The sequence below is a fragment of the Acomys russatus genome, chromosome 25, assembly GCF_903995435.1.
Source record: "Acomys russatus chromosome 25, mAcoRus1.1, whole genome shotgun sequence".
In the NCBI taxonomy this organism is placed as follows: Eukaryota; Metazoa; Chordata; class Mammalia; order Rodentia; family Muridae; genus Acomys; species Acomys russatus.
This window is the reverse complement of record NC_067161.1, coordinates 47,581,288-47,609,075: the sequence shown is the minus strand read 5'-3', so window position 1 is coordinate 47,609,075 and position 27,788 is coordinate 47,581,288. Positions and strand designations below refer to the sequence as shown.

General features: G+C 44.4%; 2 protein-coding genes and 1 pseudogene across 2 annotated transcripts; 2 read left to right on the top strand and 1 right to left on the bottom strand.

Moving 5' to 3' along the window:
• Positions 1 to 46: 46 nt before the first annotated feature.
• Positions 47 to 11,873, bottom strand: LOC127208152 (protein SCO1 homolog, mitochondrial). Its single transcript, XM_051167534.1, has 6 exons — positions 11,595 to 11,873; positions 10,447 to 10,537; positions 6,720 to 6,917; positions 6,051 to 6,143; positions 4,203 to 4,318; positions 47 to 279 (listed from the first exon to the last, which is right to left on the bottom strand). The coding sequence occupies exons 1-6, from the start codon at positions 11,823 to 11,825 to the stop codon at positions 145 to 147; spliced, it is 864 nt and encodes a 287-aa protein (XP_051023491.1). The 5' UTR covers positions 11,826 to 11,873; the 3' UTR covers positions 47 to 144.
• Positions 11,874 to 18,807: 6,934 nt separating this feature from the next.
• Adprm (ADP-ribose/CDP-alcohol diphosphatase, manganese dependent) lies at positions 18,808 to 23,247 on the top strand. The gene is made up of 3 exons (XM_051167533.1): positions 18,808 to 19,432; positions 20,430 to 20,546; positions 22,478 to 23,247. Exons 1-3 carry the CDS (start codon positions 18,832 to 18,834, stop codon positions 22,780 to 22,782), a joined length of 1,023 nt encoding a protein of 340 aa, XP_051023490.1. The 5' UTR covers positions 18,808 to 18,831; the 3' UTR covers positions 22,783 to 23,247.
• Positions 23,248 to 23,401: 154 nt separating this feature from the next.
• On the top strand, positions 23,402 to 23,834 carry LOC127208507 (40S ribosomal protein S19-like; annotated as a pseudogene).
• The last annotated feature ends 3,954 nt before the right edge of the window (positions 23,835 to 27,788 follow it).

Genomic DNA, 27,788 nt, shown 5'->3' with positions numbered 1-27,788 from the left:
GGGTTGGCCAAGGGTAACATCTCCTACAGAATGATGTTCCCGGGGCATGAAGGCCATGCTGTAAGTTACATTAGACACACGGTCCTCTGGAGACAAAGCCTTCTCTTCAGCAAGACAATCCTGCATCTGGCGATACCACTGTGGCTACCTCTGTTTCATGTGTGACCTCATGTGTGCAGCAATTGAACCAGCTATTTCCGTTTTCTTCTTGTTCTGGCCAAAATAATCAATAAATTCTCCATCTGGTCCAATCAAGTACATTATTATTGTATGATCCACCTGTAAAGCGAAGGGGGAGAAACACATGTGAATGAAGATTATAGTTTTATTTTACTGAGTAGACAAATGCTGCAATATAAAAGAAGTTAACATCAGTACTTTCACAGCCGCTGCAGCATCCACCACAGAAGCATTAGCTACGGGGCCTGCACCAACCGCAGCACACACAGCCACGGCACAGAAATGGCTGCTGCTGAGGGTCAGCTTGGGATCCTTTTGGTACCACTGTTCACACACTTACCCATACTGTCTCTGAAAGAATAATTCACCTTTTACCAGCCTTCATTAAGTAGCCTATGCTAGGGAACAGGCACGCTATTTTGAAATACCTTCCACTTTTGAATGGAGTCTCTCATCTGACCCCGTCTCCACTCACGGAGCTGTTACACAGGCACTGGAGCTACGGTCAGAACTACTTTCCTCAGTGAGTGCCTGGGTGTCCACCTTCATGTTTAAGGAAGAACTGGCTCTCATTCACTACTGTTTGAACTCTGTTGGCCACATTTTATGAAAGTCAGAAAACCAGCCACTAGCTAAAGCATGTGATACAAATCCTATAGTCATTTAATCCAAGTATTTGTGATTCAAACACAAACTGGAAGACATTTCTGGGAAATTTACATTTGCTACTGCACATGCTCTCTGAAGCAAACTGCTTGGAAACTCCCCGCCAGCCACAAACACTACTCTCTAGGGGCTTCTTCAACCCACTGTCATCTTCCCAACTATGCTCTTAAAATGTCTCATTCCAACATAGGTTCAGACTAGTCATCCCTCCTTTTGGATTCATTTCCATAACATTATAATAGTAGATCTGACATCCTAAGTCCTTGGAATTTGTTGCAGGCTTGTTTGGCAAGACAGGAAGAAAGATAGGAATGCTATCACACATACCAAACTGGAAACACCCCGAATATATACCCCAAGCCACATTATAAGGCTGTGAGGCTACTATCTTTTTATACACACACATTCATAAGGAGCTAGCAAATGGAAAGAGCCACTCTCCTGCCATCAGGAAAGAATGTCATCAAGCGCTCAGACAGCTGGTGACTTCATGTGGAGAATTTACTGTAAGAGCCAGGCAGGGCTTCTCCTCACATCTGACAGGAGAACCAGCATTAAAGCTCTGGCTTTCCTCTCTAGCCTTTCTCTGCAGCTCATACTCCTCTTTCCCTCACTGTTTCCTGTCTTAAAGAATTTTTTTTTTTTTGACAATTTCATATACACACATAATATAGGTCCTCCTCCTTTTCCTCTACTCACTTTCCTCCTTAAAGAATAGACCTGAAGTATGTTGGACTGACTTCTGAGGGTTCTTAATATAAATTACCAACTAGCATAAGTAAGATATTCTGTGCCCTTGCCAAGCGCGCTCCTGTTCACTTGCATACGCATGAGCACGCACAGAGCACAGAGCCAATGCTAGGCATCCTCCTTTGTCATTCTTTATCTGATTCCCTTGAGACAAATTCTGTCAGTAAACCTAGAGCTAGGCTGGTAGCTCCAGCACGCCTCCTGCTAGCACCCCCAACAGTGCAGGTTCAGGAGTGCATGACCATGCCTGGCCTTTTATGTGGTTGCTGGAGATTTGAACTCAGTGCTTTGCAACAAGCACTGTTACCCACTGAGCCATCTCCAAACCCCTCTCGTCATTTCTGCAGAAGACCAGAATCCTCTATAAAATACAAACAGGCTGGCAAGGGGAAATGATGTACACTACTAAATGCCTGACCTAATATTAAGAATGATGTACACTACTAAATGCCTGAGCTAATATTAAGACCAAGCGTCTGTCCAATTTCAAAGTACACATCCTTTTCTTATCACTATGTTGCCACTATTTCCAACTCAGCTGCAAAGGTGATAACCCATGTTTCTTAAATACACACTGTCACTGTCTCAACAGGCACACTAACCTTCATTCTGCTCTCCCAGAGGCCCTTGGCTCTTCTCGCAGGGAACCACTGTCACCAGCTGCTCCTGTATTCTCAGAGAATACTTACTATGTCTGTTCCCAGCACCACCTACCACTGTCACACAACCGACACTTCATGACAGTCCCTTGTCAGGTAATACAGAAGCCACTGTTCCACATCAGGACAGATAAAGTAACTCTTCAAAAATGGTTGCTTGGGTGTCACTCCTTGGTCTTTATCAACGATGCTGTAAGAGTCCTCTATGCTGGTTTCCATGTAGCACCAACGCCAGTAAAAGCGGTTAACTTTACAGCCCTCCACGGTCCCCCAAAGAGGACTATCAGATTCATTCCCACTAACAATGCACAGAGACACCTGTTCTCACTCCACAGCACACTCCACTTTTTCCTGTCCTGACAACAGTATTTTCAAACTTTCCAATCACAGCTAAACTAACAAATTGAAAGGAAAAAAAGGCATATCATTAAATAATCCACATTTCTTTTGTTATAAATTTGATGTCTTTGTTTAGATTAAAAAGTCATTTGTATTCTTCCCCAACTGTTTTCTAGCTAACATTTGTATATAATAATGTAGGATTATGCATAAAATAACCATGTACACAATAACACGCAAATGTAGCTTTGTGGTGGATGCCATTTGGGTGTTCAATTTATATCTGTCTAAAGATTTTACTTTTATCACTACTATTGTCTGAGATTATGAAAATATCCCACTATATCTCAAGGTTAACCTTTAAGCACTGCTCTATTAATCCTTAATCCTAACCAGCATTTCTATTTATCCATGGCCTCAAGATATAAGGAGCCACTAATGCAAACTCTAAGCAGTGGATAGTGTCTCCCCCTATTGTCTGACTTAGCTAATACACAGCAATGAAGTCACTGAAAGCTCGGCCTTAGGGCAGGAAACCAGTATGTAGGAAAGCAGGGTCTAGGATGCCTCCTAGAAGGCCAAGGAAGCCTTTGTACATTAATCAACTATATTTTAGATTACTGCATCCCAAGTACAAATTTTGAGGCCTAACTCATGCTTGCTCTGCTAATGCACTCACCAGCTCCAGGCTATGCACATAACAAGGGAATGTAATTCTTGCTACACCAAGGGCGACTGATGGAGACTATGCGATCCAGGGTGAGCTTAGCAGATTGTGAAGGGGAAACTGACAGTATCATGGAACTACATCGGCTAGCAGCCCGACCCCATTCCTGTAGTAAGGGGAGCTTTGGTTTCAGTAAAATACTTGTCATTTGAATGGAATGTTTTACTTATTTTTATTTTTGAGACAAGGGTCTCACTATGTGGCCCTAGCTGGCCTGAAACTTACTGTGTATACCAGGCTGACCCCAAACTCAGTGTGCCACCATGCCTGGCTGAACTAAAATGTTACAAATAAAACCAGCCATTTGGTTTATTTGCAAAATGTCTTTTTCGCTTCAGAATAGGACTATTATAGAATTTAACAAAATGTGTTTATGGCTGGATACTTAGCCCCTCCTACCCCCTCTGGCAAAATTCTCCAGGGATTTACAATAGCCTCAGTTTTCTTCTTTTTAAGAGATTTTTGCTTTATGTGTTTGAGTGCTTGCCTATATATATATATACATATATATATATATATATGTATATATATATGTATGTATATGTGTGTATATATATATATATATATATGTATGTGTGTGTGTGTATATATATATATATACACACACACACACACACACACACACGTACCACGTGTGTGCCTGGTGCCAGTAGAGTCCAGGAGAGAACAGTGGATCCCTTGAAACTGGAGTTACAGTCAACCACTAGCCACAATGTGGTGCTGAGAATTCAGTGGAAGAGCAGCCAGTGCTCTTAGTCACTGAGTCATCTCTTCAGCCTTTCAGGTTTTCCTCTACTTCAGGAGCTCACCAGGCATGTAAACTGTGTGAGAACCTAGGATCCTGGGCCAGGCCAGGCGTTAAAAGCTGAGCATTTACTTACTATGTAGTCCTCGTCTTCATCCTTAGGGCCAGGGCTGTAATACACCCTGTACGCTCTAGCCACTCCATCAATCTCTTCTTTTGTGCCAGTCAAACCAACCAACTTGGGAGAAAATTCTAAATATAAAAAAGATAGACAGTGAAAATGAAAGACAAGAGACATAATAGTCTTTACTTAAAATAAAACAGAAAACATACATAAATAAAAACCCTTATGTCACTTTAAAGCAGCTTTGGTGCCACTTTGTTCCTGAGTCTCAAAACAAGATTTAAAGAAAAATAAACTCACAAAGAACAAATGAAAATATTCTGTGACGTATGTTGGCTCTTTTTGTGACTATTATAAGGCTTTGAAGGAAATGTATTCTAGTCATTTAAATCATGTTTGAAGCTGATTTAGTTACAAACATATGCAGGTTTTTCACAGTAGCATTTGGAAATTAAGTTATTAGTTCAAGAGGCTAGTACGATGGATCGGTGGAGTGAGAGGCTTGGGAGGACTCAAGTCTAACCCAGATCTCCATTGTCCCTCCCCTCAAGGAACAGGGGTCTCATGGAAGAGGAGGCACAAAGACGGTAGAGACGGAGGGGATGATCTGCTGACAGATGAGCTCAGAGACCGTGACAGCATATACAGAACCTGTCCAAATTGGACAAACTCTGAGCACCAGGAAGGGAAGTGCACACAGTCCCAACCCTTGCCAAAAGCTTTCTGCAATTGATGCTGGCTGGGAAAGGGAAACTCCGTTTTCTCCAGTGAAGTGTTAATGGGAACACCAAGCACATGCTAGAGCAGGCCCCATGCCAGGAGTATCTGGTGGCCACCACAAATGTGCTCCGTGTTCTTTTTGAGCTTTTGTTTCATTGTTTTAGCATTTTTTGTCTTTTTAGTATTTGTTTGATTTTTGTTGCTGTTGAGGTGGGAGCTAGGACATGAAGCTGGATGGGCAGAGAAGGAGTGGACACGACTAAAACACTGCATGAAATTTTTGTTTGCTTCTGAGATTTTTTTGAGACAGGGTCTCTCTATGTAGCCCTGGCTGTCCTAGAACTGTGTAGAACAGGCTGTCCTCGAACTCACAGCTCTCCAAAGCTAGGATTAAAGGTGTGCACCACCATGCTTGACGGAAAAAATTAACAACAACAACAGCAGCAAAGATGGCTCAAAGAGTATCTGTAAGAAAATTCATGCTATGGTAAAAGAAAGCTCAGCTACAGATAAATCACAGAATGTATGTGCTGTTTGTTTATTAGAAGTTACATAATCTTGGAAGACTCTTAAAATGACTGAATTAAGCAGGGAATAGCGGCACACTTTAATCCCAGCAACCTGGAGGCGGAGGCAAGCAGGTCTGTGGGTTCAAGGCTAGCCGAGTCTACAGTGAGCTCCAGGCCAGCCACAGGCACAGTTAAATCCACCCTCAATAAATAAGTAAACAAACAAACAAACAACTGTAAGGACTGAGGCCAAAATTTGTTTATATTTCCAAAATTCATCTTTAATCTCCTATCGTATACAATCCTGAAGTATGTTTCTCCATTCTAACAAAAAGGACAGTGGGGCACAGAGTGAGAAGCACTGCACCCTTGCTCTCCACTTAACTTAGGTGACACAGGAGGCTCAAGGTCCAACCTTTCCCGTGATAAAACGAAGAGCAGAGCACCAAGAACGGGACAGCTGCTTCTCATGTGTCAACAAAACGAGGCTGTAACTCTGAGCTTCAGTGTTTTATTTGCCTGCAAAACCACTGATAATACCACCCACCTATTTTAGAAAGCGCTGTGAATTCTCAGATGGTTTGCTACTGAAAACTGTTAAGAAGTGTGTGTAAATCATCAGTGAACACACCTTTCACATAAGTCGCGATGGCTTCTTTTGTGTCCCTTTCTGGGTCAATTGTGATGAAAAGTGGAGTTAAATTAGGCAGGGATGGAATACTATCTGAAAAACAAAGTTCCAATTAGTCAATAGCCACCGTAAGAGTGAAAAGAGAGAGCCAGCAACACCTGAGAAGGCGGGTCTATAACAAAGCGTCTGGCAGCAAGGCAAGATTAGATTATCTTGAATGGAGGAGGAGTTTCTGTCGGTGGTGGAGCCAGATGTCCCATCAACACCTCTGTTGGTATACAGAGGCTCTGTAGTTCTCCCTCCCACATCTCAAGGACAAGGCATGCTAGCAATAAAGACTGACTACACTGAGCCAACTAAAGAGCTGTGCTACCTTCTAATTGTTTTTAATTGGCACTAATAATAACTGATCACCCAGATTTCCTAAGCTAACCGCCAATGCCACCAGGAAACACAAAGAGAATGCTTCAGTAAAAGGAGATAGGAACACCAGGGTACTTTTAAGTGACCTAATACTTGGCACCAAACAAGGGCTCTGGAATCAAAGCAACCAGCTGAACATGGAAACTCTTATAGATCAGAGAGTAACAACACCCTGTCTTACACACTACAGCAATGGGAGAAACAGTTCTATTAAATAAACAGGGCAGTTAGGGATTGCTTTCTTACCTATTTCATCCACGACTTCAATCATTTTTTCTAGTTCCTCTGGACAGATATCAGGGCAATGAGTGAAGCCGAAGTATATCAACACCCACTGACCCAGGTAGTCCCTGTCAGTTTTGGGCTCTCCATCGTGAGTCGTGAGGGAAAATGGTCCCCCTAGCAAAGGCTTCCCAAGGCTGCGATGTCGTTGTTTCTCTAGTTCTTAAAGAAATACACCAAATAAAACAAGTCATTGTAACCAGAGTCACTGAAGTAACTCACATAGAGTTAGTGCAATACTAGTAACGGCATGTGGGTGGGTGGGAGTGGGGTATAAAATACAGAAGAAATGCCAGCTTTCAAAACACTAACAAGAATCAAAATTAAGTACAAAATAATAAAATTAAATGCTACCACGCATGGCAAGCATTGTCATGCAGTGGTTAAAAAGGGTTCTACCCTAACAATCCAGTCCTAAGATGTTAGTGTGGGGTGAGGGGGCCTAGAGGCTGAGTGCTAGAGGCAGCTTCCTGAGGAAAGGCAGTGATGGGGCCTTAGTTTTACACAGCAGGTTAAACGGGATAAGAGTGCTACAGCGGAAGGGAAGCTAGGCCTGTGCTCAGGAGAAAGCGGGCATGGTGGTCTCTGTAGTACTAGGATAATGGGAGGTGCTGGTGTGAGTTTATTGTTTCATTATATAGAGATTCTTCAACTGAAAGAGAACAGTTGTTTTTGATGTTGAGAAATGCTGAAATAAGCTGAAATAAAGTACAAGCAGAGCCAGTAGAAGGAAAGCCCAAAGACTACTGAAACCAGGATCCTATGTAAACAAACTGTTCTGATTTCTTTTTTTTTTTTTTTTCTGAGACAGGGTTTCTCTGTGTAGCTCTGGCTGGCCTTGACTTGCTTTGTAGACCAGGCTGGCCTCGAACTCACAGCGATCTGCCTGCCTCTGCCTCCCCAGTGCTAGGATTAAAGGCACTACCACGCCCAGCCTGATTTTATTTTTGATGTTGTGATAAAATAAGATAAATTAGGTAAGAAAGGGTTTATTTTATCTTACAATACCAGGTAATACCAGGTAATAACCTATCTATGGGGAGTCAGCGGGAAGGGACCGCAGCATTAGTCATCACATCAACAGTCTAGAAGAGAAATAGACTGTACAGGCACACGTAGTATTTAGCTAGCTTTCCCTATTCCTATAAATTACAGGGCCCCAAACCAGGAAATGGGGCGCCTGCCACTTTCAGGCTGGATCTTCCCACATCTATTAGAACATTCAAGGGGATCCCCAGTGTCATGTATGTCCACAGACAAACCTGACCCAAGCAATCCCTCACTGAGACTCTTCCCAGGTGACTCTAGGCTGTGCCAAGCAGACAATTAAAACAAAGAAACAAGCTGGGAGCACACCTGTAATCCCAGCGCCCAGGAGGTGGAGGCAGCCCCATCTCTGTGAGTTACAGGCCAGCCTAGTCTATAAAGTGAGCTCCATGACAGCCAAGGCTACAGAGAAACCCTATCTTAAAGCCCCCCCCCCAAAAACCCAAAGAAACAAAGAAAACAACTAATTATCATAAGCTCCCATGAGATACTTTGAGTATTTAGAGAAAGAGAATAGATCACAACCCACTGATTATATATCAAATGATTAATCTACACTGACAAAAGAACAGCACATACAAACACACATGACAAAACACATAGTGTATGCAAGAGAAGAAGGCTGGCAATGTCTTAGTGATCCAGCGTCATCAACAATGGGACAAAGAGAAATCATGATGACCCAGCTACATGCAATGGTTGGTGCTACCACTTCTGTGACAAACCTGTCGAAGGCTGCAGGGTCTGTACAAATCATAAGGTGAGATCAGGACAAGACAGACTGAGGAAAACTTATAAAACTGGCCGTTGACTTTCAAAGTTGTCAAGGTCATAAAAGTCAGGTGAAGCCTGAGAAACTCAAGATACATGGAATTGCTCTAAACTGGAGGCTTTTATTGCAAAAGCAAAACACTGTCAAACCTCAAGCCTGAACCTCAGATTGTTAGACAGAACAATGGTTCTACTAGTGTTAATTTCCTAAATTTTTATGGTTCTGATTATGTTGAGGGAACTACACAATGTATGAGGCACCATGTCAGCAAATAACTAAATAATTTTGGAACACTTTAGGTCTATCTCATAGTAAATTTTTAACTAAAATAAATTTATTGAAAACTGAAATTTCAAACTAAAGCAGCTTACATTTACAACTTTTCAACATTTAAAAACTTAATTTTTTGGTCACCCGAACAAACCAAATGCCTGTTAAAATACAAAATTAGAAGCTGGAGACATGGCTCGGCCGTTAAGGGCACTTGTTCTTGCATAGTACCTGGGCTCGATTCCCTGCACCGATGGCAGCTCATAGCCATCTGGAACTCAGGGAATTCAATGCTCTCTTCTGACTTCCACACGCACAAGGCACTCACATGATTCACATACATGCACACAGGTAAAACACACACACACCAAATAAATAACTAAGCAAACATGAAGATGATATCAATTATTCTGTTCTGCCAAAAGGTGATCTCTCTCCTATCACTATGGAATTTATATTGCTAACATTCCAATGCTGTGCATTCTCACCCCCAACTTTAACATTTCTCTTTATATAATGGCATCTAGAGACTCTAAACAACTGATTTAAACAAGATTTTTCTTAATCTTTTGAAACAAATCTTAAAATCCTTAGACTAAAATATAATTTTAAAGAATGCCTTCAACATTTCAGCTTGGTATTTCACAGCAATGCCTGGCTTTCCCTCACCCAGCCAGCCTGTTCTTACCCAGTGCTGCCATGCCCACTGGCCTGCAGTGCTTACTCATCCTGCTCTCCATGCCTGACCCCTAGAAAGGCTTCTCAGACCCCAAGATCAAGACTTCCTTAGGTCCTCACAGACTCCTGCACTGCCTTCTGGACTGGAAAAACATCCTCTAGTGAAATCCTTGGTTTCTATGTCTATCTCCCTGTCAACTGCACCTCAACAGTTAGATATCTTAATCATCTTTGTACCCACCCCCTGGACTTCCAACTGCCCACATTCAAGATATTTACAGTTATTAAGCAGTGGTATTTTGGACACCGTCCCTGAAAAGTTAGACACTAATGGAAAAATGTGCAAAACCTAATTAAATGCCATAGTCCCAGTTAATTATACCCATTGTAATTTCTCAGCTGTGCCCTGAGCTTGTTAGCTGTCAAGAGCAGTGAAGGAGCTGTAGGAGAGAGATATGGAGAGTTGTTTTTGTCATCTTCACATCTCCTCTGTAAATCTAAGGTGACTTTAAAATAAAACATTCAAAAACAGGGTGGGCAAATAGCCCAGTAGACGGAAGTGCTTGATACAAAAGCCTGATTACTTAAACTCAATCCCAGGAGCCCACATAGAAGGAAAAAATAGACTAGAACCTACTCCAAAAGTTGTCCTCTGGCCTCCACCAGGGCATGCATGTGCCAGCACACACATACACACAATAATTTTTTTTTAAAAAGAAAAAAAAAAAGCTTAAAAACAAAAAGATGAGCCAGGTGTGGGGGCACACATCTTTAATCAACAGAGGCAGAGGCAGGTGGATATCTGAGTTCGAGGCCAGTCTGGTCTACAGGCTGAGTTCCAGGACAGCCAAGGCTACACAGAGAAACCCTGTCTCGAAATACAAAACAAACAAACAAAAAAGGCCCAAAAGGATAACCACTTACTTTCTATCTTTTCTTTCTTGAAGAACTTCATTCCAGCCAATAAAGATCCTCCAATAGCAAAAGTGATTGCTAAAGACTTCCAAGAAACAGGCTACTGGGGCAGAGATTAAAACAATAAAGCAAGTAAGATGCAAGCATTTTAACCATGCTGTACGTACTGCCTAGGTTTTCATAGCAAGTATATACACACAAACCATTGTTATATACATTTAATGTTTCAGGTTATTTTGAGGTAAATCCTGCAAGGTTCTGTGAAGACAGTTATATCTACTCATTTCCAAGGGAAAGCTACCCAAGTTATTTTACAAACCAATTAACTGCTGGAGATGGGGCTCTGTTAAAGTGGGAGGGTGCTTGTTTGACATGTACCAAGCCCCTGGGTCCATGCCAAGCACTGTATAAAACCGGGTGTGGTGATGCACACCTGTGACTGTAGCACCCTGGGAGGGGATGGCAGGAGGCTCAAGCTCAAAGTCATTCTTGGCCTCATTTCAAGTTCTAGGCCAACCCGAGATATGAGAAATATAAGAGACCTGGTCTCTAGAAGCCACAAAAAAGCCACAACTGATTGCTGGCTTATGCTCATACTGAGGATGAAAACACGTAAATCTGGGGAGGTTACACAACTGCCTTCCAAGATAACAGCAAGGCATAAAAGAAACCGAAAAGTGCGGTTTCCTGCAAACAACCATTGAGTTATTTCTCTGTACTTTTTGGGATGTAAAATGTTTGCTACCTGTGCCTAAAATTTCCCCCGCTCCCCAAACCCACATCTCTTATTTTGTTTCAACTTTAACTTATACACTTAACCACTGGATTATATAAGTGCTCTGACTTTTGAATAGTGATAAAGTTGAGACCCTAAAAGCCCAGAACTTTTTTTTTTTTTTTTTTTTTTTTTTAACAAAAGCGCGGGATGTGATCACGCAATAAGGGAGTAGGTTCTCAAGTTCTGTCAAGGCTGGGACTACCAGCTGACCAGGAAACAGTTCGGTCAAGATTGGGACTATAGCTGACCGGGAAACAGGAAGTCATTCCATGGCCCCTTCAGGGCACGCCAGGGAGTTCTTGCTGTTGTGACCTAGCGGATGCGAAGACACCCGGCTGCAGAGAGCACCGAGGCCGGAAGGCTCCAAGTGGGCACTCACCCCGGGCTTCCTGCGGTGCGACCCGGCTTGGTCGCCCTTGGGCTCCGGCCCGGTGGCCCCCGGCGGTGGCGGCGCGACGCTGAAGGCTCGACTCCCGGGGCAGCAGCGCCCGTCCCGCGGCCTCGGCCTCTCCGCCGGACCCCAGAACCCATGGCTACGAGGGAACAGATGCCAGAGCTGGCGACACTGTGATGGCAAAACCACATATCGTGCCCACAGCAGGGTAGCCATGAGTTTAGGAGACCGCGCCTTCTTTGGGCCGCCTCTCAATTTCCGCCAGAGCTTCCGCTTCCGCCGGAAGCCGGGCGAGGCCGCTCTTTCCTCTCAGCTCTGTGGTCACCCGGTTTTGCCTCAGGTTGTCAAGGAGTCCTGGCAGTGCGGCTGCAAGCGGTAGGTGGTTCTTCTGGATGCTGCGGGCTGTGAGCGGCAGGCCCAGGGAGGGAGGAAATGCTTCAGGGCCCTGGGCTGAAACATCGCAAGGCACGCCGACTGGGCTAGCTGGCGCTGGTCTCCTAGCGCAGTTCGCTTCTCCCAGCTGCAGGAGACTGGGGGACCCCCCCCCCGTCCTTCTGCCCACTCTAAGAACCGGGCAGGTGGAGCTGCGAGGTTCTCGGACCCCAAAGTACAAGTCGTCCCATGACTTTTGAAATAATCTACGACTTAGAAAAAGTACTAATAAGACTTAGTGTCAACCGGGCGGTGGTGGCGCACGCCTTTAATCCCAGCACTCAGGAGGCAGAGGCAGGTGGATCTCTGAGTTCGAAGCCAGCCTGGTCTGCAAAGCGAATCCAGGACAGCCAGGGCTGTTACAAGCTGCCTGATAACATTTATAAAAAAAATTTTTTTTTTAATTTTATGCGGGTGTGTGCATGTGTGTGTGGTGGCCTCAAATGTCAGAGAGAGCTTTAGGTCCCTTGGAGGTGGAGTTGCAAGTAAGTGTAAACCACCCACTCTAGGTGCTGGGGACTGAACGCGGTGCTTTATGAATGAGCAGCAGACACACGTAACTGCTGAGGCATCCCTTTAGCCCTTTAGAAAGAGTTGCCTGGTTGAGTCGCTTTTGGTAAACCGTTGGCGCCTAAACGAAAAACAGTGAAGCAAAGGAAGGTTCCAGGCCCTGAAAAATCTTTTAAGTGCAGCGCAGCTTGTCTGAAAAGAACTTTCAGGTCTTTTCATGCTTTGCAGCTACAAGAGATCTTACCGTGGGCTGCTCCTGAAGGAGACAGCAGGGATTGCCTCCTCGCTGCTGCCAGGAAAGATGGCAGCCCCGGTCGGGCAGGAGTGGGAGACACCCACACTGCTGCTACCTGGAGCAGCCAAAGACTCCCTCTTTCCAGAGTCCTCTGTTTGGGAAAAGCTGGGATTCGCGGGTGCTGTAGAGTTTCCGGATGAATCAATATGACACATATTTGGAGTCTTTAAAGAGATCTTATAAATGTGAGTGTGAAAGTTAATCAGGAAGAGGTTCTTGGTGTGACTTAGAGAGAGTAGCAAAAAGAATTTTGATTTATTTGTTTTTCGAGACAGGGTTTCTCCGTGTATAGTGTTGGCTGTCCTAGACTTGCTTTGTAGACCACACTGGCCTTGAACTCACAGAGATCATCCTGCCTCTGCTTGCCTAGTGCTGGGGTTCAAGGCATGCACCCACCTTGAGCTCACAGAGATCAGCCTGCCTCTGCTGCCCCCAGTGCTAGGATTAAAGGCCTGCACCACCACCTTGACCTCACAGCGATCTGGGATTAAAGGAGGCATGCACCACCAGAACTAGTTCTAGAGTTTCTACTCAGCGTTCCGGATCACTGTCAGTTTCCGTCCTGCTGAAGACTCTGCGAGAGGTTTGTGCCCCTTCTGTCTCTGTTCTGTATTCAACTTCAGGGCACATGATCAAACTCACATGCAAAAGTCAAGTTGGCTTTGATGCTATATTCAGCCCATCCATTACATTCTGTCAGCTGTGGTTTTACTACTAGCTCTGCTCTCATTTTCTTTTTCCCCATCGAGTGCGTGGGCCTAGGTTCCACATCCTGTGATTTAGTCCAGGCCCTGCCTGCCTCCAGATGAGAATGTTTCTCACTCGGGGGAGGCTAGGGGGCTTCAGGGTGAGGCCCAGGGCGCCAGGCCAGGTCCAGGCCTCTCCTGGGAAGGTGGAAAATGAGCTTTCCGTGTGGTGTCATGCCTTAGACTGCAGGTCTCAGATGGCTGTGGAGGGTTGGGAGCTACAGAAGCCCTTGATGTAGCAAGTGTTACAGCTCCTTGTGAAACACAGCAGTGAAAGCAGGTGAATGTCTGATACCCACGGGTCCTGTGAGAAGCAGGACCAGCAGTGCTTCAGGAGTGGGGGCATGTTGGGATCAGCACCAAGCTTCCGGTGGTGGAGCAGGCCTCAGCAGCAGCAAAGGCACTTCCGCCATTGCTGTCAAACCACCCAGCAGCACACCTCACCCCCCTTCAGTAAATTTAGTCTCCCAAGGTCATGGTCATAGTGGAAGAATGGCAAGTGAGAGCACAAGGTGGGGGGAGTGTTTTGGGGGGTGAATGTGTGTGATTCCCTAGGGCTAAGGGTGCCTGGAAACATAATTTACATACTATGTACATATAGTGTTACATTACATGCAGTAACACAGGGTCCTATAACAAGGAGAAAACAGTACTTAATTATCCTGTGCGTGAGGAGATAACCTCTAGGTGCAATTAAAGGTCTTTTGCTGGAGGCTAGCATCTGCTCAGGATAGGGTGGAATACTTTGAGGAATTCCCTGTGCTTGCTGGTCAAGTTCCTTATCAGGAAAGTATCAGGTTTGTAATCTTCCCTGAGGGTATGTGAAGCTTCTTACAAAATCTGGGGTTACAGGTCAAGTAGAGTGAGAACCCTTGCTAAAAACAGGGAGACGCCTTCGTAGACTGATGGGAAATGGCTAGCCAGAGAAGTCAGACTTCAGCCTTATCCAGCAGAGCCCCACAATTTTCTTTGTCTACTAAAGTGTCTTACAACTTTTTCATGTTGTTTATTGGATAAAATACTGAATTTTAATTGTAACAATGTTGAATGAATCGCTAGTAATCCCTCTAGCCCTGACCTCATGGAGCCCTGGCAAAGATAGCATGTGGGCAATCTAGAACTTCCTTAACAGAACCCCCAAAGTACCAGGTGGGTTTTCTTACAGTTTAGGCACTTCTCCTGAGACAGGGCACTCAGTACCATTTGATGCCTAGTCGATTATTAGTTGACAAAGTTAGTTAAGTTCTATGCTGGATGTGACTTTAAGCAGGACACTCTAAGCTGGAAGTGTTGTGAGCATCCTGGCATGTGCTTTCATCATAGGTCCAGACTCCTGTGCCTAACGACAAGCATGCTGAGCCTCACACTTCTCTTACACTGCATCGTGAAATGCTGTTCTCCAAGTGTGTGTGTCAGGGAGTGTATTGGGTATTTTGAAGAAGTCCCTGTCACTTGGTTGCTTCTTCATTTCCCCGCTGGAGATGGATTTGTGTTTCTGGACTCTGTCCACCAGGGCCAGCTTCTCCAAGCCCGCTGCGTCTATTTCCCAGAATCCTAAAGTGCAGCCTGGAACTAGCCAAGGGTAATTTCTCTGCCTACTTGGTTCTCTTTGCCCAGCCTTATTCACTGTGATCCAAACTATCTGTCCCTGGATGTGGCCTGGTCCTTCCTTCTTATCTTTCTGTTAATAGGTCAGAGTGAGGTGGAACAGACCATCCTGAGGGTAAAGGAGAGATTCTCAGGCCTTCACTCACTACTTGTTACCTGGTGAAAGTGGTCTTGACCTTGTCAGTGGTGTGTAGACCATGCCTATCCCTTACCCCCTTATCTCTTTCTTGATGTTCTGTCTCAAGGAAGAAACACCAGCAGGTGTCTTAAGTTAGGATTTTTTTCTTTTTTCTTTTCTTTCTTTCTTTCTTTCTTTCTTTCTTTTTTTTTTTTTTTTTTTGTTGTTGTTGTTGTTGTGTTGTTTTCAAGACAGGGTTTTTCTGCGTAGCCTTGGCTATCCTGGACTCACTTTGTAGACCAGGCTGGCCTTGAACTCACAAAGATCTGCCTGCCTCTGCCTCCCTGAATGCTGGGAATTAAAGGTGTGTGCCACCACACACTGCTCCAAGGCTAGACTTGAAATCTTGATCCTCCTGCCTTGGCCTCCAGCATCCAGAGATACATTTTTACCCAAAACAGTCTTGAAGTCTGTGCCCTTGTGTTCTCCCTGCTCCTCTTTGGACAGTTGTCAAGCTTTAACTCTTGCTTCCCTGTACTGAAAGTGTAAAGCATTTGACGGAACTGGCTGTGAAATGACAGGAAGTAGTTTGACTTGCCTTTGGGAGTAAGCGGAACCTGTTGAATGACAGTGAACGACTAAGGAAGCTGTAGCAGGGACCAGTGCGTGCAGGTATTCAGTGTTCCCAGAACTTTTTCACCATTCACATAAGTCCAAGTTAGAGTTCATCACTTTTGGCGTGACCAAGAGTGGGCTAGTGCCTCAGGTAGACTTTTGGTACAGAAGCTCTGGAGTGTGGCATTTTTAAAGGCAAAGGACCGCAGAGACCACAATTACATCAATCTCAGATGAGGCTCAGGATAACCTTGTAACATCTAATTCAGCAAAACATGCTTCAGTCATAGCGTGGCTGAGTCAGGAGAAGCCAGCGTTACCTTAGTCGCGTTCCTTGTGGTTTCAGCTCAGTGAAAGGAGCTGCAACAGCTGTGATCAAGCTCCAGGCAGATGTTGCTGGACTGAAGTGTTGTGCCCCAGCATGGAGTGTGTACCTACCCCTAGGTCCTAGGCGGTTGGCCAGAAAAGGGAGGCCATGAACGCAGGACAGAAAATGGGGGTGTGGTTACACAAACAACAGGAAATGACTGTTAGAGAGCAAAAATAACAACTCCTTTCTGGAGAGATCACGGGGCTAACCCTTCTCTAAGAGGTCCACAGAACTGTGTGTCTCCTAAGGTCCTGAGTTTAAATATCTAAACAAACAGGTCACCTGGCACAGCCCAAAGGGCACTCTTGGGACAGTTTTGTCTTGAGCTTTGGGGAGGATGCTCACTAGAGACTTGTTGCTTTAATCCCATTTTGCTGAACTTGGAATCACAAGTACCTGAAACTGAGTAGATCAGAGATCTTCAGCTGACTTTGATGAAGTTGGTGTCTCTTGTAATTTTATCTGAGTTCACTTTCCAATAAGAGTGCTTGGTTTGCAGGAAGGTTAGGAAACTACTGCCCCATCACACACATTAAAATGATGGTGTCTGGAAGGGTTTGCAAGTGGAGACAGTGGAAGGAGAACAGATTTTTAAAAATGCTTTTTAAAAAGAAGGAAGAAAATATTTGTGTGTGTTATATGTATGTGGGTACATGTGCGCTTAGGATATGTGGGTACATGTGCGCTTAGGATATGTGGGTACATGTGCGCTTAGGATATGTGGGTACATGTGCGCTTAGGAAAGTCAGGACTCACTGTTTTCTCTGTATGGGTCTTAGGAACTGGACTCAGGTGGTCAGGCTTGGCAGGCAGCAAGTACCTTTACCCCCGAACCCTCCAGTGACAGCAGTTTCAGAACGAGGTGAGCCCCTCATTCTCACTTCTAGCTGAAGTCCAACCCTTGTGCTGAGTGGTGTTGGAGCCTCACTTTTGGGAGTACACTTGAACTGGGATTTCACATGCCTTTGGAGGCTTAAATGGGAACTCTGTGGCTGTCAGGAGTCAAAAGGATTTTAGAAAATCAGAGGAGTTTTTAGAAACTCAGCTAAGGTTTGATTAATTCAGATAGAACTACAGTGGTATATTTCTCATAATAAGAATAACTGATAGTTTAGCACCTGGCCTTTTATGTTTGTCACAATCTTTAGTATTCTTGGTTGTTTTAGCATTACAACGTCTGCTTATAAGTAACCTTATGAGATACTTTTATCAAGTTTAAATGGAGATTATTGTGGGATTAAAAGATTTTGTTTTCTGTAGGGCGCTGTGGCCCACACCTGTAATCCCAGCACTCGGGAGGCAGAAGCAGGCAGATCTCTGTAAGTTCCAGGCCAGCCTGGCCTACAAAGTGAGTCCAGGACAGCCAAGGCTACACAGAGAAACCCTGTCTCAAAAAACCAAAAAACAAAACTGGTTTAAATTAGGATTCAGCTGCTCTTGGAAATGACAGTGCTTGCTTTTATATCATAGCATTTGTATTTTTGTTTATATATTTCCATGTGAGTCTGCACACATGTATTTGAGAGCCCTAGGAGGCCATGTCCCTTGTAGATGGAGTTACAGGTGATTGTGAGCTTTCTGACATGGGTGCTGGGGATTTAGGAACCCTGAAGTAAGCTCATTCAACTGTTAGCGTCTCTCCAGCCCGTGCACGGGCCTTTTTCAATTTTAAAATTATTCTTTGTGTTAGTTTTCTATTGTGATTTAAAAAAAAAAACCTAACAACAAATAACTGAAGGAAGAAAGAGTTTATTTTGGCCTATAGTTCAGCAGGATAAGATGGGAAGCTGAGGCAGGTGGATCTCCAGCCTGATCTACACAGAGTGCCAGGATACCCAGGGCTACGTAGAGATCCAACCACCGCTTCCTCAGGCAGGCATGGTAACACCACAGGAAGCTGAGAGGTCATATGTTCACTACCTACATGAAGCAAGGAGTGAGCTGGAAGTGGGGCAGGGCTTTAAACTAAAAGCCTGCCCTCTGAGGCTTACTTATTCTAACAAGCTTCTCCATAAAGTCTCAAAAAATAAAAAAATGCCACCACCCAAAGTGAGACGCCCAAATTCCTGAGCCTCTAAGGAAATGTCTCATTAAACCACTGTCTTCTCTTTTCATATCATCACTGCCTTCCCTTAGCACTATGGATACCAAAAGAGAGAAACTTATTTCCACAGGCTGCTGATCAACAAAGGGAAATGGCTCGAGTATCCCAGAGTGGGTGTCTGCCGTGGAAGGCAGAGTGGATGAGTGAGGCCTGGGTGGAATCCTGTGGTTGAGGAGAGGATTATGTCACTCATGTTTAAAATGGCTGGAGAGTGAGAAATGCTTACAGAGTTTCTTACGGACGGGAACTGAAGCATTTCAGAGCTAAGACATTGACCCCTCGAGCCCACACAGTTGTCCAACTGTCTTGCCATCTAGTCGGTTGACCTGTCTGGTCATTTTCTTCTGTCCATTGGAAAGCTGCGTCATTTTAACTTGGGTATCCTCTCCCTCCCCTTTGCTTATTTAGAAGCTGCTTGGAGGTTATGGCTGATAAGCTGGACCCCCCTGGCCTGGCTGATGCTTCAGAGCCACTTTTTTCCTTTGGAGTTATAGCAGATATTCAATATGCCGATTTAGAAGATGGATACAATTATCAAAGAAGCAGGCGGAGGTACTACCGACACAGTCTTGTTCACTTACAGGGAGCCATTGAAGACTGGAATAAGGAAAGCAGCATGCCCTGCTGTGTCCTGCAGCTCGGAGACATCATTGATGGCTACAATGCACAATATAAAGTTTCAGAAAAGTCTCTAGAACTTGTCATGAACACATTCCAAATGCTTAAAGTCCCCGTTCACCACACATGGGGCAACCATGAGTTCTATAACTTCAGTAGAGACTACTTAGCAAACTCTAAACTTAACAGCAAGTTTCTAGAAGACCGGATTGTGCAGCATCCTGAGACCACACCATCAGAGAACTATTATGCTTATCACTTTGTACCATTCCCGAAATTCCGGTTCATTTTACTTGATGCCTATGACCTGAGTGTCTTGGGCATAGATCACTCTTCTCCAAAATATGAGCAGTGTATGAAGATGCTGAGGGAGCACAACCCAAATGTGGAGTTGAATAGTCCCCAAGGTGAATTTTTGCTTTGAGCTGAGAATCTAATACATTGTCTTTAAATTCTTCAGCTACCTTTTATTCAGCAGGAAGATGGATGCCTAAGGTAAAAGTTTCCTGTCGCTGTTGTCAGGGTCAGCTTTCTATTGATAATCCATACCTGAGATAATCGGCTTTCATGGAGGGAAGGCCTGTCTCAGCCTGTGGTTCAGGGAGTCTTAGTCCATAGTCCCTTGGCCTGGCTGCATTCAGGCCTGTGATGAAGGAGCATGTTAAGACAGGGAGTGCACACTAGAGCAAGCTGCTTAATTATAGCCAGGAAGAAGAACAGGAGAAAAGGGCCTGCGCTTGTAGTCTTCCCACCCAGGGCATACTTCCAAGACTTGTTCCCTCACTAGTTCCTGCCTCTGAAAGATGCTACCACCTCTCAGTAGGACCACGGGTGTGACCAAGTCTTCAACACGTGAGCCTTAGTGAACACAGCAGATCCATTATATAGCAGTAAATGAAACTAAAGCAAGATTTTTCTCTTTGGTGATAACTACTGAGAAAATAGAGTGTGATATTAACAGCGGAGAACTGGGGGTGCAGTTTTAGAAGAGGTGAGCAGGCAGGAGCCCCACAGACAAACGTGTTTAAGCTGTTGTCTAGATAACAGGGGTTATACTTAGAAAGAATGGGGTAGGGAGCTGGCAGGCACAAGAAACACAAATGCAAAGGCTCTAAGTGTCACAAGACTCTGACATTATTAAACAGTACAGCATCCACTTGGGTGAAGGTAACGGAGATAAGGATATGTAGTAGGGTCCGGAGGACATAGAAAGGGGGTTGTATTTTCAGCATAGTGGAAAGCAGGTGAAATAAGCAGAGCAAACCAAGACTGGAATTCACATCGCTGTATTCATATATTGCTGTACATTAAGATGGTGATCAAATGTGTCCTTGCATTAGCCAAATTTGAATGCCCAAATGAGAAAATGACATGTGACAAATCTAACTTACTGAATTTATTCAGGACTTTCTGAGCCCCAGTATGTCCAGTTTAATGGAGGATTCAGCCAAGAACAGCTGAGCTGGTTGAACCAGGTTCTTACGTTCTCTGACACGAACCAGGAAAAGGTGGTGATTGTGAGTAAGTACGTAAATTGCTCCTTTGGTTACACGGGCATTTTAGAAATTGGGAAGTTAATCCATAAAAGAAGAATAGTATTTAGCCAGGTGGTACTGGCACACACCTTTAATCCCAGTACTCTGTAGGCAGAGGCAGGTGGATTTCTGAGTTCAAGGCCATCCTGGTCTACAGGAGTTCCAGGACAGCCAGGATTACACAAAGAAACCCTGTATCAAAAAAGGAAAAAAACAAAAAGGAATATTTGTGTTTAGATGCCGTCTTTCTGTAAAACAGATACGTGAAGTTTTTTAGATTGCAAAATAATTTTACTAGTGTATGAATGTTTGCTTGAATGTATCTTTGTGTGCTGTGTGCTTATAGTGCCTGAGGAGGCAAGAAGATCCTCTTTTTTTGGAATTACGGGCAGTTGTGAGCTGACATGTCGGTGCTGGGAATTGAATCCAGGTCCCCTGAAAAACAGGCAGTGCTTTTAACTGCTCAGCTAGCTCTCTAGCCTTACTTACTGTTTTTCATTGAAACAACCTCAATCTTAAGATATAAGAATGAATCAGGAAAGAATTGTAAAATAAAAACATCTTGACATCTATTAGTGTCTCCTAGTTTTCCATGTAGGTTTCAAAGTGGACTTTTCCCAACTAGGATCAAATTATGTACAAATTATGACCTCACCAAGTCTTAGCCTTAGGACCCCCGACTGACTGTGAGATTGCCACTGTTGGGTCCCTGCTACCCAGCTGAAGCAATGCTGGCATGTGATGTGACAGTGGAGCACTTGCCAGTCCCACAGTTCCATAGGAATTAGTTTTCTGTTATTTTCATGTGGAGTCAGTTTTGAGACACGTTGCCATTAGATATGGTGGGCAGTGTGGAAGGTATGCTCCCACGTGATAGTGAGATACGCCTTCTACCTCTTGATTTTTATGAACATTGTGAGCATTTGACAAACAAAACCCATGACTGTTTTCTCTTGCACATGAAATTGTTAATGAAAATCCTTTGAAAATGGTAGACTATTCAGATGCTTGACAACATAAATTGAACAGCGATGTGTCTGCTGCCATTTGACTGTCCCCTTAGCTTCTTTTAGCCTTATAACAGCTCATGTCAGGGAAGGGGAAAGGACACACACAAGGGTTTAGGCACATACAGTTCCTCCTGCTTTAGGGGTCTTTTACCCACTCCCTTTCTAACTTGCTTATAGACAAGTAGGTATTAATGGACCTTGTTAAGTGTAAGGGTACAGACAGACAGTAGCAGAACAGAGCTAATTGACTAGGAAGAGCCAAGATGGGTGAGCTGTGGCTCTGGCCTGATGCTTGGTAGTAGTAGGCTGACAGATGTGCTGGCACTGCGGATTCAAAGCCCTGCTTCTGTGCCTACACAGCCCTCAGGCCCCAGGCCCCTTAGCTGCCGGTTGGATCTGGCAGCTTTGATCTCCGCAGGTTCTTTAAAGTCTCCTGAGCTGTCTCTGTTGGGTGACGCTGTCATATAGCACAACCCCTGGGCAGCTCCTGAGCAGTTTTTAGCTGCACCATTCTTTATATGTAACATTCCTATTTACGTAAATCAGTGAGATTAGAATCCGCCACAGAATCTGGCTGCCTTTACAGATGCCCTGCATTCTGTATGCCTCAGAGGTCATTTTCCTATGCAAATATATGTCCGCCTTATATTTGAACCTTCTACCCATCTGTCTGTCCTCTGTGTCAAAGGTGTTGTTATGGATTGCCTGCTCCATAGCTCAGGTTGACTTTGAACTCACAATTGTCCTGCAGCTTCCCAAGGGCTGAGACTGCAGCACACATTGTCACCATGGTCTTCAGGTGGATGAAAAAGCATTATGCTTATGTTTGGTTTTCCTGAATACTAGTTTGTGGTCTTCCATTTTGATGGAAAGTTGATTTGACTGGCTCCTAATGCTTCCTTAACAGGCCATCTTCCCATTTACCCAGAGGCCTCAGACAGCATGTGCCTGGCTTGGAACTACATGGATGTCCTGTCAATCATATGGTCTCACAAGTGTGTGGTTTGTTTCCTTGCTGGTCACACACATGACGGTGGCTACTCTGAGGATCCTTTTGGTGTGCACCATGTCAACCTTGAAGGAGTTATTGAAACAGCTCCGGACAGCCAGGCCTTTGGCACAGTTCACGTCTACCCTGACAAAATGCTGCTGAAAGGAAGAGGCAGAGTTCCAGACAGAATTCTGAATTACAGAAAGGAACAAGCTTTGTGATTTTAGTATCATTATCTTGTCTGCCTTTGCAGAAAGAAGATGATGTTTTGTGTTTTATTCTGTTACATAAAAAGTTCAATTCTTGGTCCCTTTGTTAAATATTGTGATTGTGCACAAAATGTACTTGTGGCTTTAGTATGTGTGAGTGTGGATAAAATTCAGAAATGTTATTTTCGGATAATATATCCAAATACTGAAAGCTAGTACTAAAGTTAACCAGGAAGGAGACTCTGTAGGCATGTAGTCCTGATAAGGAACTGTGCTTGGCCTAGTTGGAATGTGCTCTTGTGTTAACTCTACAGCTTAGCGCATGAAAAGCCAAGCAAGTCTGCCCTGCCTGCCTGCTGCATTAGTGACTTTGGGCCGTTTGGTTCAGAGCACCTATACTTAGATATAAGTGACATTCCCATTCTTTGAAGAAAAGCTGAAGAGTTATTTTAGGTGTAAGTGTGGTGCTTGCGTCTCAGAAGAGCCCGTGTAAAGAATGTCAAGTGACACCAGGATTAAGCGCTGCGTGCTGGCTAGCTTGGTCTGTTTAAAACACCCAGTGCTGACTTGGTGCCTGCCCGGGAAACCCCGTCGTTCCCTTTCCCCTGGCTGGCAGCAGGAAGGCCACACAATGCCTGGAGTTACTGTAAAAGACATTAATTAGCAGGAGTTCGTCAGAGCTCTGGCAGACTTCCTCAAAAAGTCCAGGAAGCTGAGAGTCCCCAAATGGGTGGACACAGTCAAGCTGGCCAAACATAAAGAGCTTGCCCCCTCTGAGAACTGGTTCTACACATGAGCTGCTTCCACAGCAGGGCACCTGTACCTCTGGGGTGGTGCAGGGCTTGGCTCCATGACCAAGATCTATGGAGGACAGCAGAGAAGCCGTGTCAGGCCCAGCCACTTGAGCAGAGGCTCCAAGAGTGTGGGCCACCGCGTCCTCCAAGCACTGGAGGGGCTAAAAATCGTGGGAAAAGACCAAGATGGGGACTGCAAGCTAACACCTCAGGGACAGAGATCTGGACAGGATTGCTGGGCAGGTGGCAGCTGCCAACGAGAAGCATTAGAACAAAGGATGCTGTGTTAATAAATTGCCTCATTCATAAAAGAAAAAAAAAAAAAACCACCCAGTGCTGTGTGGGACCACAGTATATAAAAATGATTTCTCCTCTAGACAAATGGGGTCCATTCAATGCCACTGTTGCTCGTGTTGGGGCTTGTCTGTCGAAAGTCTTGATAGCAGACAGACCGTTGAAGAGTAGAGTTTGATTCAGGACTGAAAAACGGGAACACTAATTGTGCAAGTGTGCCTGCAAAGTGCCTCCGGGAAACCAAATTCAGTCCTTTTCTGTGACTGCCCCAATGAATTCTTATACACACGGCGGCTCGCCCACATGTATTTGTTTTCTAGTCACTCACAAAGTCAGGGTTCTTGAATCATCTCACCAGGCTGTAAACAAGGTATTGGCATGGTCATCTTCCTGTGGGACGCCCTGGGCAGGTTTCCCTTCCTTGCGTATTGTAGCCTCTCAAGGTACACTTTGGCATCGATTGGCCCTCTGGATAATCTAAGCATCTGTCCACGTCAGGATCCTTGGTCTCACGTGCAAAGTTCATGTCACAGTGTAAGACAACAGATCATGACTGCCCATCCGGCCACAGCACTGTCAATGTATGTGTTCATGTGTACACTGATGTCACTAGGGCAGAAAGAAGCATACAGACACAAGTACATATGGGAGAATTTGCCCGCCACGTACAGAAGGATGAAGGATGTGGAAGAGAAGAGAAATGCGTTAGATGAGTGGGGAAGATCAGTGAGGAGGGCTGGAGAGTAAGAGGAACACTTTGTTTCTGAGCTGTGGATGAGTGTCTCCAGAGCAAACAGTGATGGGCAGGCTGAGGAGAAGGGAGAAGAGTGTGGGGTTCTGGGGAGACATTCTGAGAACTGGAATGCTTAATCTAACAATTCTCTCATTATTCTAGTCAGAGCTTCCCTGTATAGCCTTGGCTGTCCTGGAAATCTGTATAGACCAGGCTGACCTCAAACTCAATGAGATCTACCTGTCTGCCTCCCAAGTGCTAGGACTAAAGGCGTGCACTACTACACCCTGACAGGCAACAATTCTCAAAATCAATAGAAAAATAGAGTGTAGTTCTCACTCCTCCAAAGCATGGGTGTGCCAGTGGCTGCCATCTCCTCAATATCATGGCTGCCTCCATGCTTCTGGCGAAGGCCAAGAACTTCATCCTGCACCATCCAGACGTGTAGGCCAAAAATTAAGTATGACTGGAAGAAATGCAGAAGTATCAAGGTGCAGAGAAGGTCCCAGGCTAAAGCCTCATGCCCAATATTGGTTTATAGGAAGGACAAGAGAACACCACTTCCAGTGGCTTCTGGAAGTCACTGGTCCACAGTACCAAGAAGCTGGAATTGCCTCTGGTAAATAGCAAGTCTTACTGTGCTGGGATCATTCAGTCTTTCCTCCGGGGATCTCAAGGCCCTCATGGAAAGAGCAGCATGGCTTGGCCAGTAAAGTCACCAGGCTGCCAGCAAAGAAAATAAGTTGACAATACACATGCACCTCTAATCTGTACCGAAATAAAACCATAAACAAGGAAAAGGAAGTTTATCCTACCATGTTAGCCAGCATGAACTACATAGGGCCCGCCTTCAAAAAATAAATTATTTCAGCCTGGTGAGGTGGTGCAAGGCTTTGATCCCAGCACTTGGGAGGCAGATTGTTGTGAGTTTGAGGACAGCCTGGTCTACAAATTGAGTCCAGGACAGCCAAGGCTACCCAGAGAAACCATATCTCAGAAAACAATCTTTTAAAAAAAAATTATCCCATTGGTAAGGACCATAGCCAAGTACACACTGAAAGTTAGTGTCTTCCATACTTCCGTGAGGGTGCAAAAGCACTATAGATATCTACAGCAACACTAGCCATTCTTAGCCCTGACTACTAACTCTGTTTAAAAGAAGCATTTCTTAAATCTCCTGACTCGACATCTTGTCTTAGGTACTTTTTTTATTGCTATAACAAAACACCACGACCAAAGCAACTTATAAAAGAAAGCATTTAACTTGGGACTTATGGTTCCAGAGCTGTGGTTCTCAACCTTCCTAATGCTTCCAGCCCTTTAATACGATTCCTCATGTTGTGGTGACTCTCCCCTCAACTATAAAATTATTTTTGTTGTTACTTCGTAACTGTAATTTTGCTACTGCTATAAATCTTAATGTAGACATATGATATGTAGCTGGCCTTAGGCGGCCTCTGTAAAAGGGTGGCTTGACTCTCCCCACCCCCAAAGGGTCATTTAACTCCCAGAGGGTCATTGACCCAGTTGACCCACAGGTTGAGAACCGCTGTTCCAGAGTGTTGGTTAGAGTCCATAATAACAGAAAAAAGGCATGGTGGCAGGAAGAGCTGAGATCTGACATGCTGATCTGAAAGCAGAAGGCAAAGAGGACACTGGGAATGGCGTGAGTCTTTAAAACCTCAAAGCTCATCCCCAGGGACTACCTTTCTCCAGCAAATCCACACATGCTAACCCACCTAAACAGTGCTGCCAAACAAATGCTGAAATACGAGCCTGTGGGGGCCCGTTCTCACCCAAAGCATCACTCGTTCTTTTATAGAGTTTGATTCCAGCCTCGAGAAACTTCCCGTGCAGGTATCTCACACGCAATGTGAGCTTCTTAAACTCAACACACTTGAGCAGCCAGTCACACCTTTAAAAGTAAATGCAATATATTTTATTTAATCCACTTTATCTCAAAATATTTTTTCAGCATAATCAGCATAAAATACAGTCTGTGTCTCTAAGGTCTGTTGTGTTTTGCACTGGAGCGCTTTCATCTGAACACTAAACTCTTGCAAACACTTCATCTGTAGATTATTAAAGTTGGGCCCCAGCTTAGGCTTATTCCCCAACTAAGCTCTTATCTTAAATTAATCCTTTATATTAATTTACATTCCTTCACGTGGGTTGTTACCCTTCCTCAGTCTCTCAGTTCCTTGTCCTTGGGGAATCTCCCTCTGATTTTTTTCTCTTACCTCTGCCTGGAAGTCCTGCCTCCCTCTCCTGTCTTTGCTGTTAGGGGTTCAGTTCTTTATTAAACCAATCAGGTGTTGGAGGGAGTGCTTACAAAATGACACAGCCAAAGAATAACAATACCAAAGTCTGGCCTGTAGCCAGCTCTCTGCCCATACGGAAATCAGCATTTGAATAATACAGAATTTTTACACAGTGCACAAAGAGCTCACCCCAACAACAGATGCCAAATTTTACAGTTGAACATGCACGCACGCACACACACACACACACACACACACACACACACACACGTCATTCCATGCACACTTTTTTCTGGCAGTTGAGTATTTGTTTCTAAAAGTAGAAAAGTTAAAAATTTACTTCTTTGGTCACGCATAAGTCAAGTGCTCAGTAACAACATGTGACTGCTCTGTTGGGTTGTCACCCTACAGTGCTCTCCTGCCCTATGGTCATTTCAATGTTCATTAAAAGAATGGGTTGATTTTCACCTTAGTTTTCACTGGCAATAAATTATGATTAATATCCTCTATTCTTGCTTAACTCCAAATTTATATTTTTTTAAAGATTTATTTGAGTACTCTATTTTCATGTATGCCTGTATGACAGAAGAGGGCATCAGATCTCATTATAGATGGTTGTGAGCCGCCATGTGGGTGCTGGGAATTGAACTCAGGATCTCTGGATGAGCAGCCAGTGCTCTTAAACATTGAGCTATCTCTCCAGTCCCAAATTTATATTCTTTATATTTTCCTTAATTTTGACTTTTTTCCTCCTACTTTCATTGCAGGACAAGCCTAGCTTTTTGGCTCACCCATCCTAGATTTTTTTCTTCATTCCAGTAACTGAATCAGTTAAGTATATTGAGATGAGTTTGGGATTGCTGTCATCGTGAGCTACCTCTATGCCAGCATGTTACCCAACCTCTGCTCCCCTCTCCCTCTCATAGCCCCTTGTAA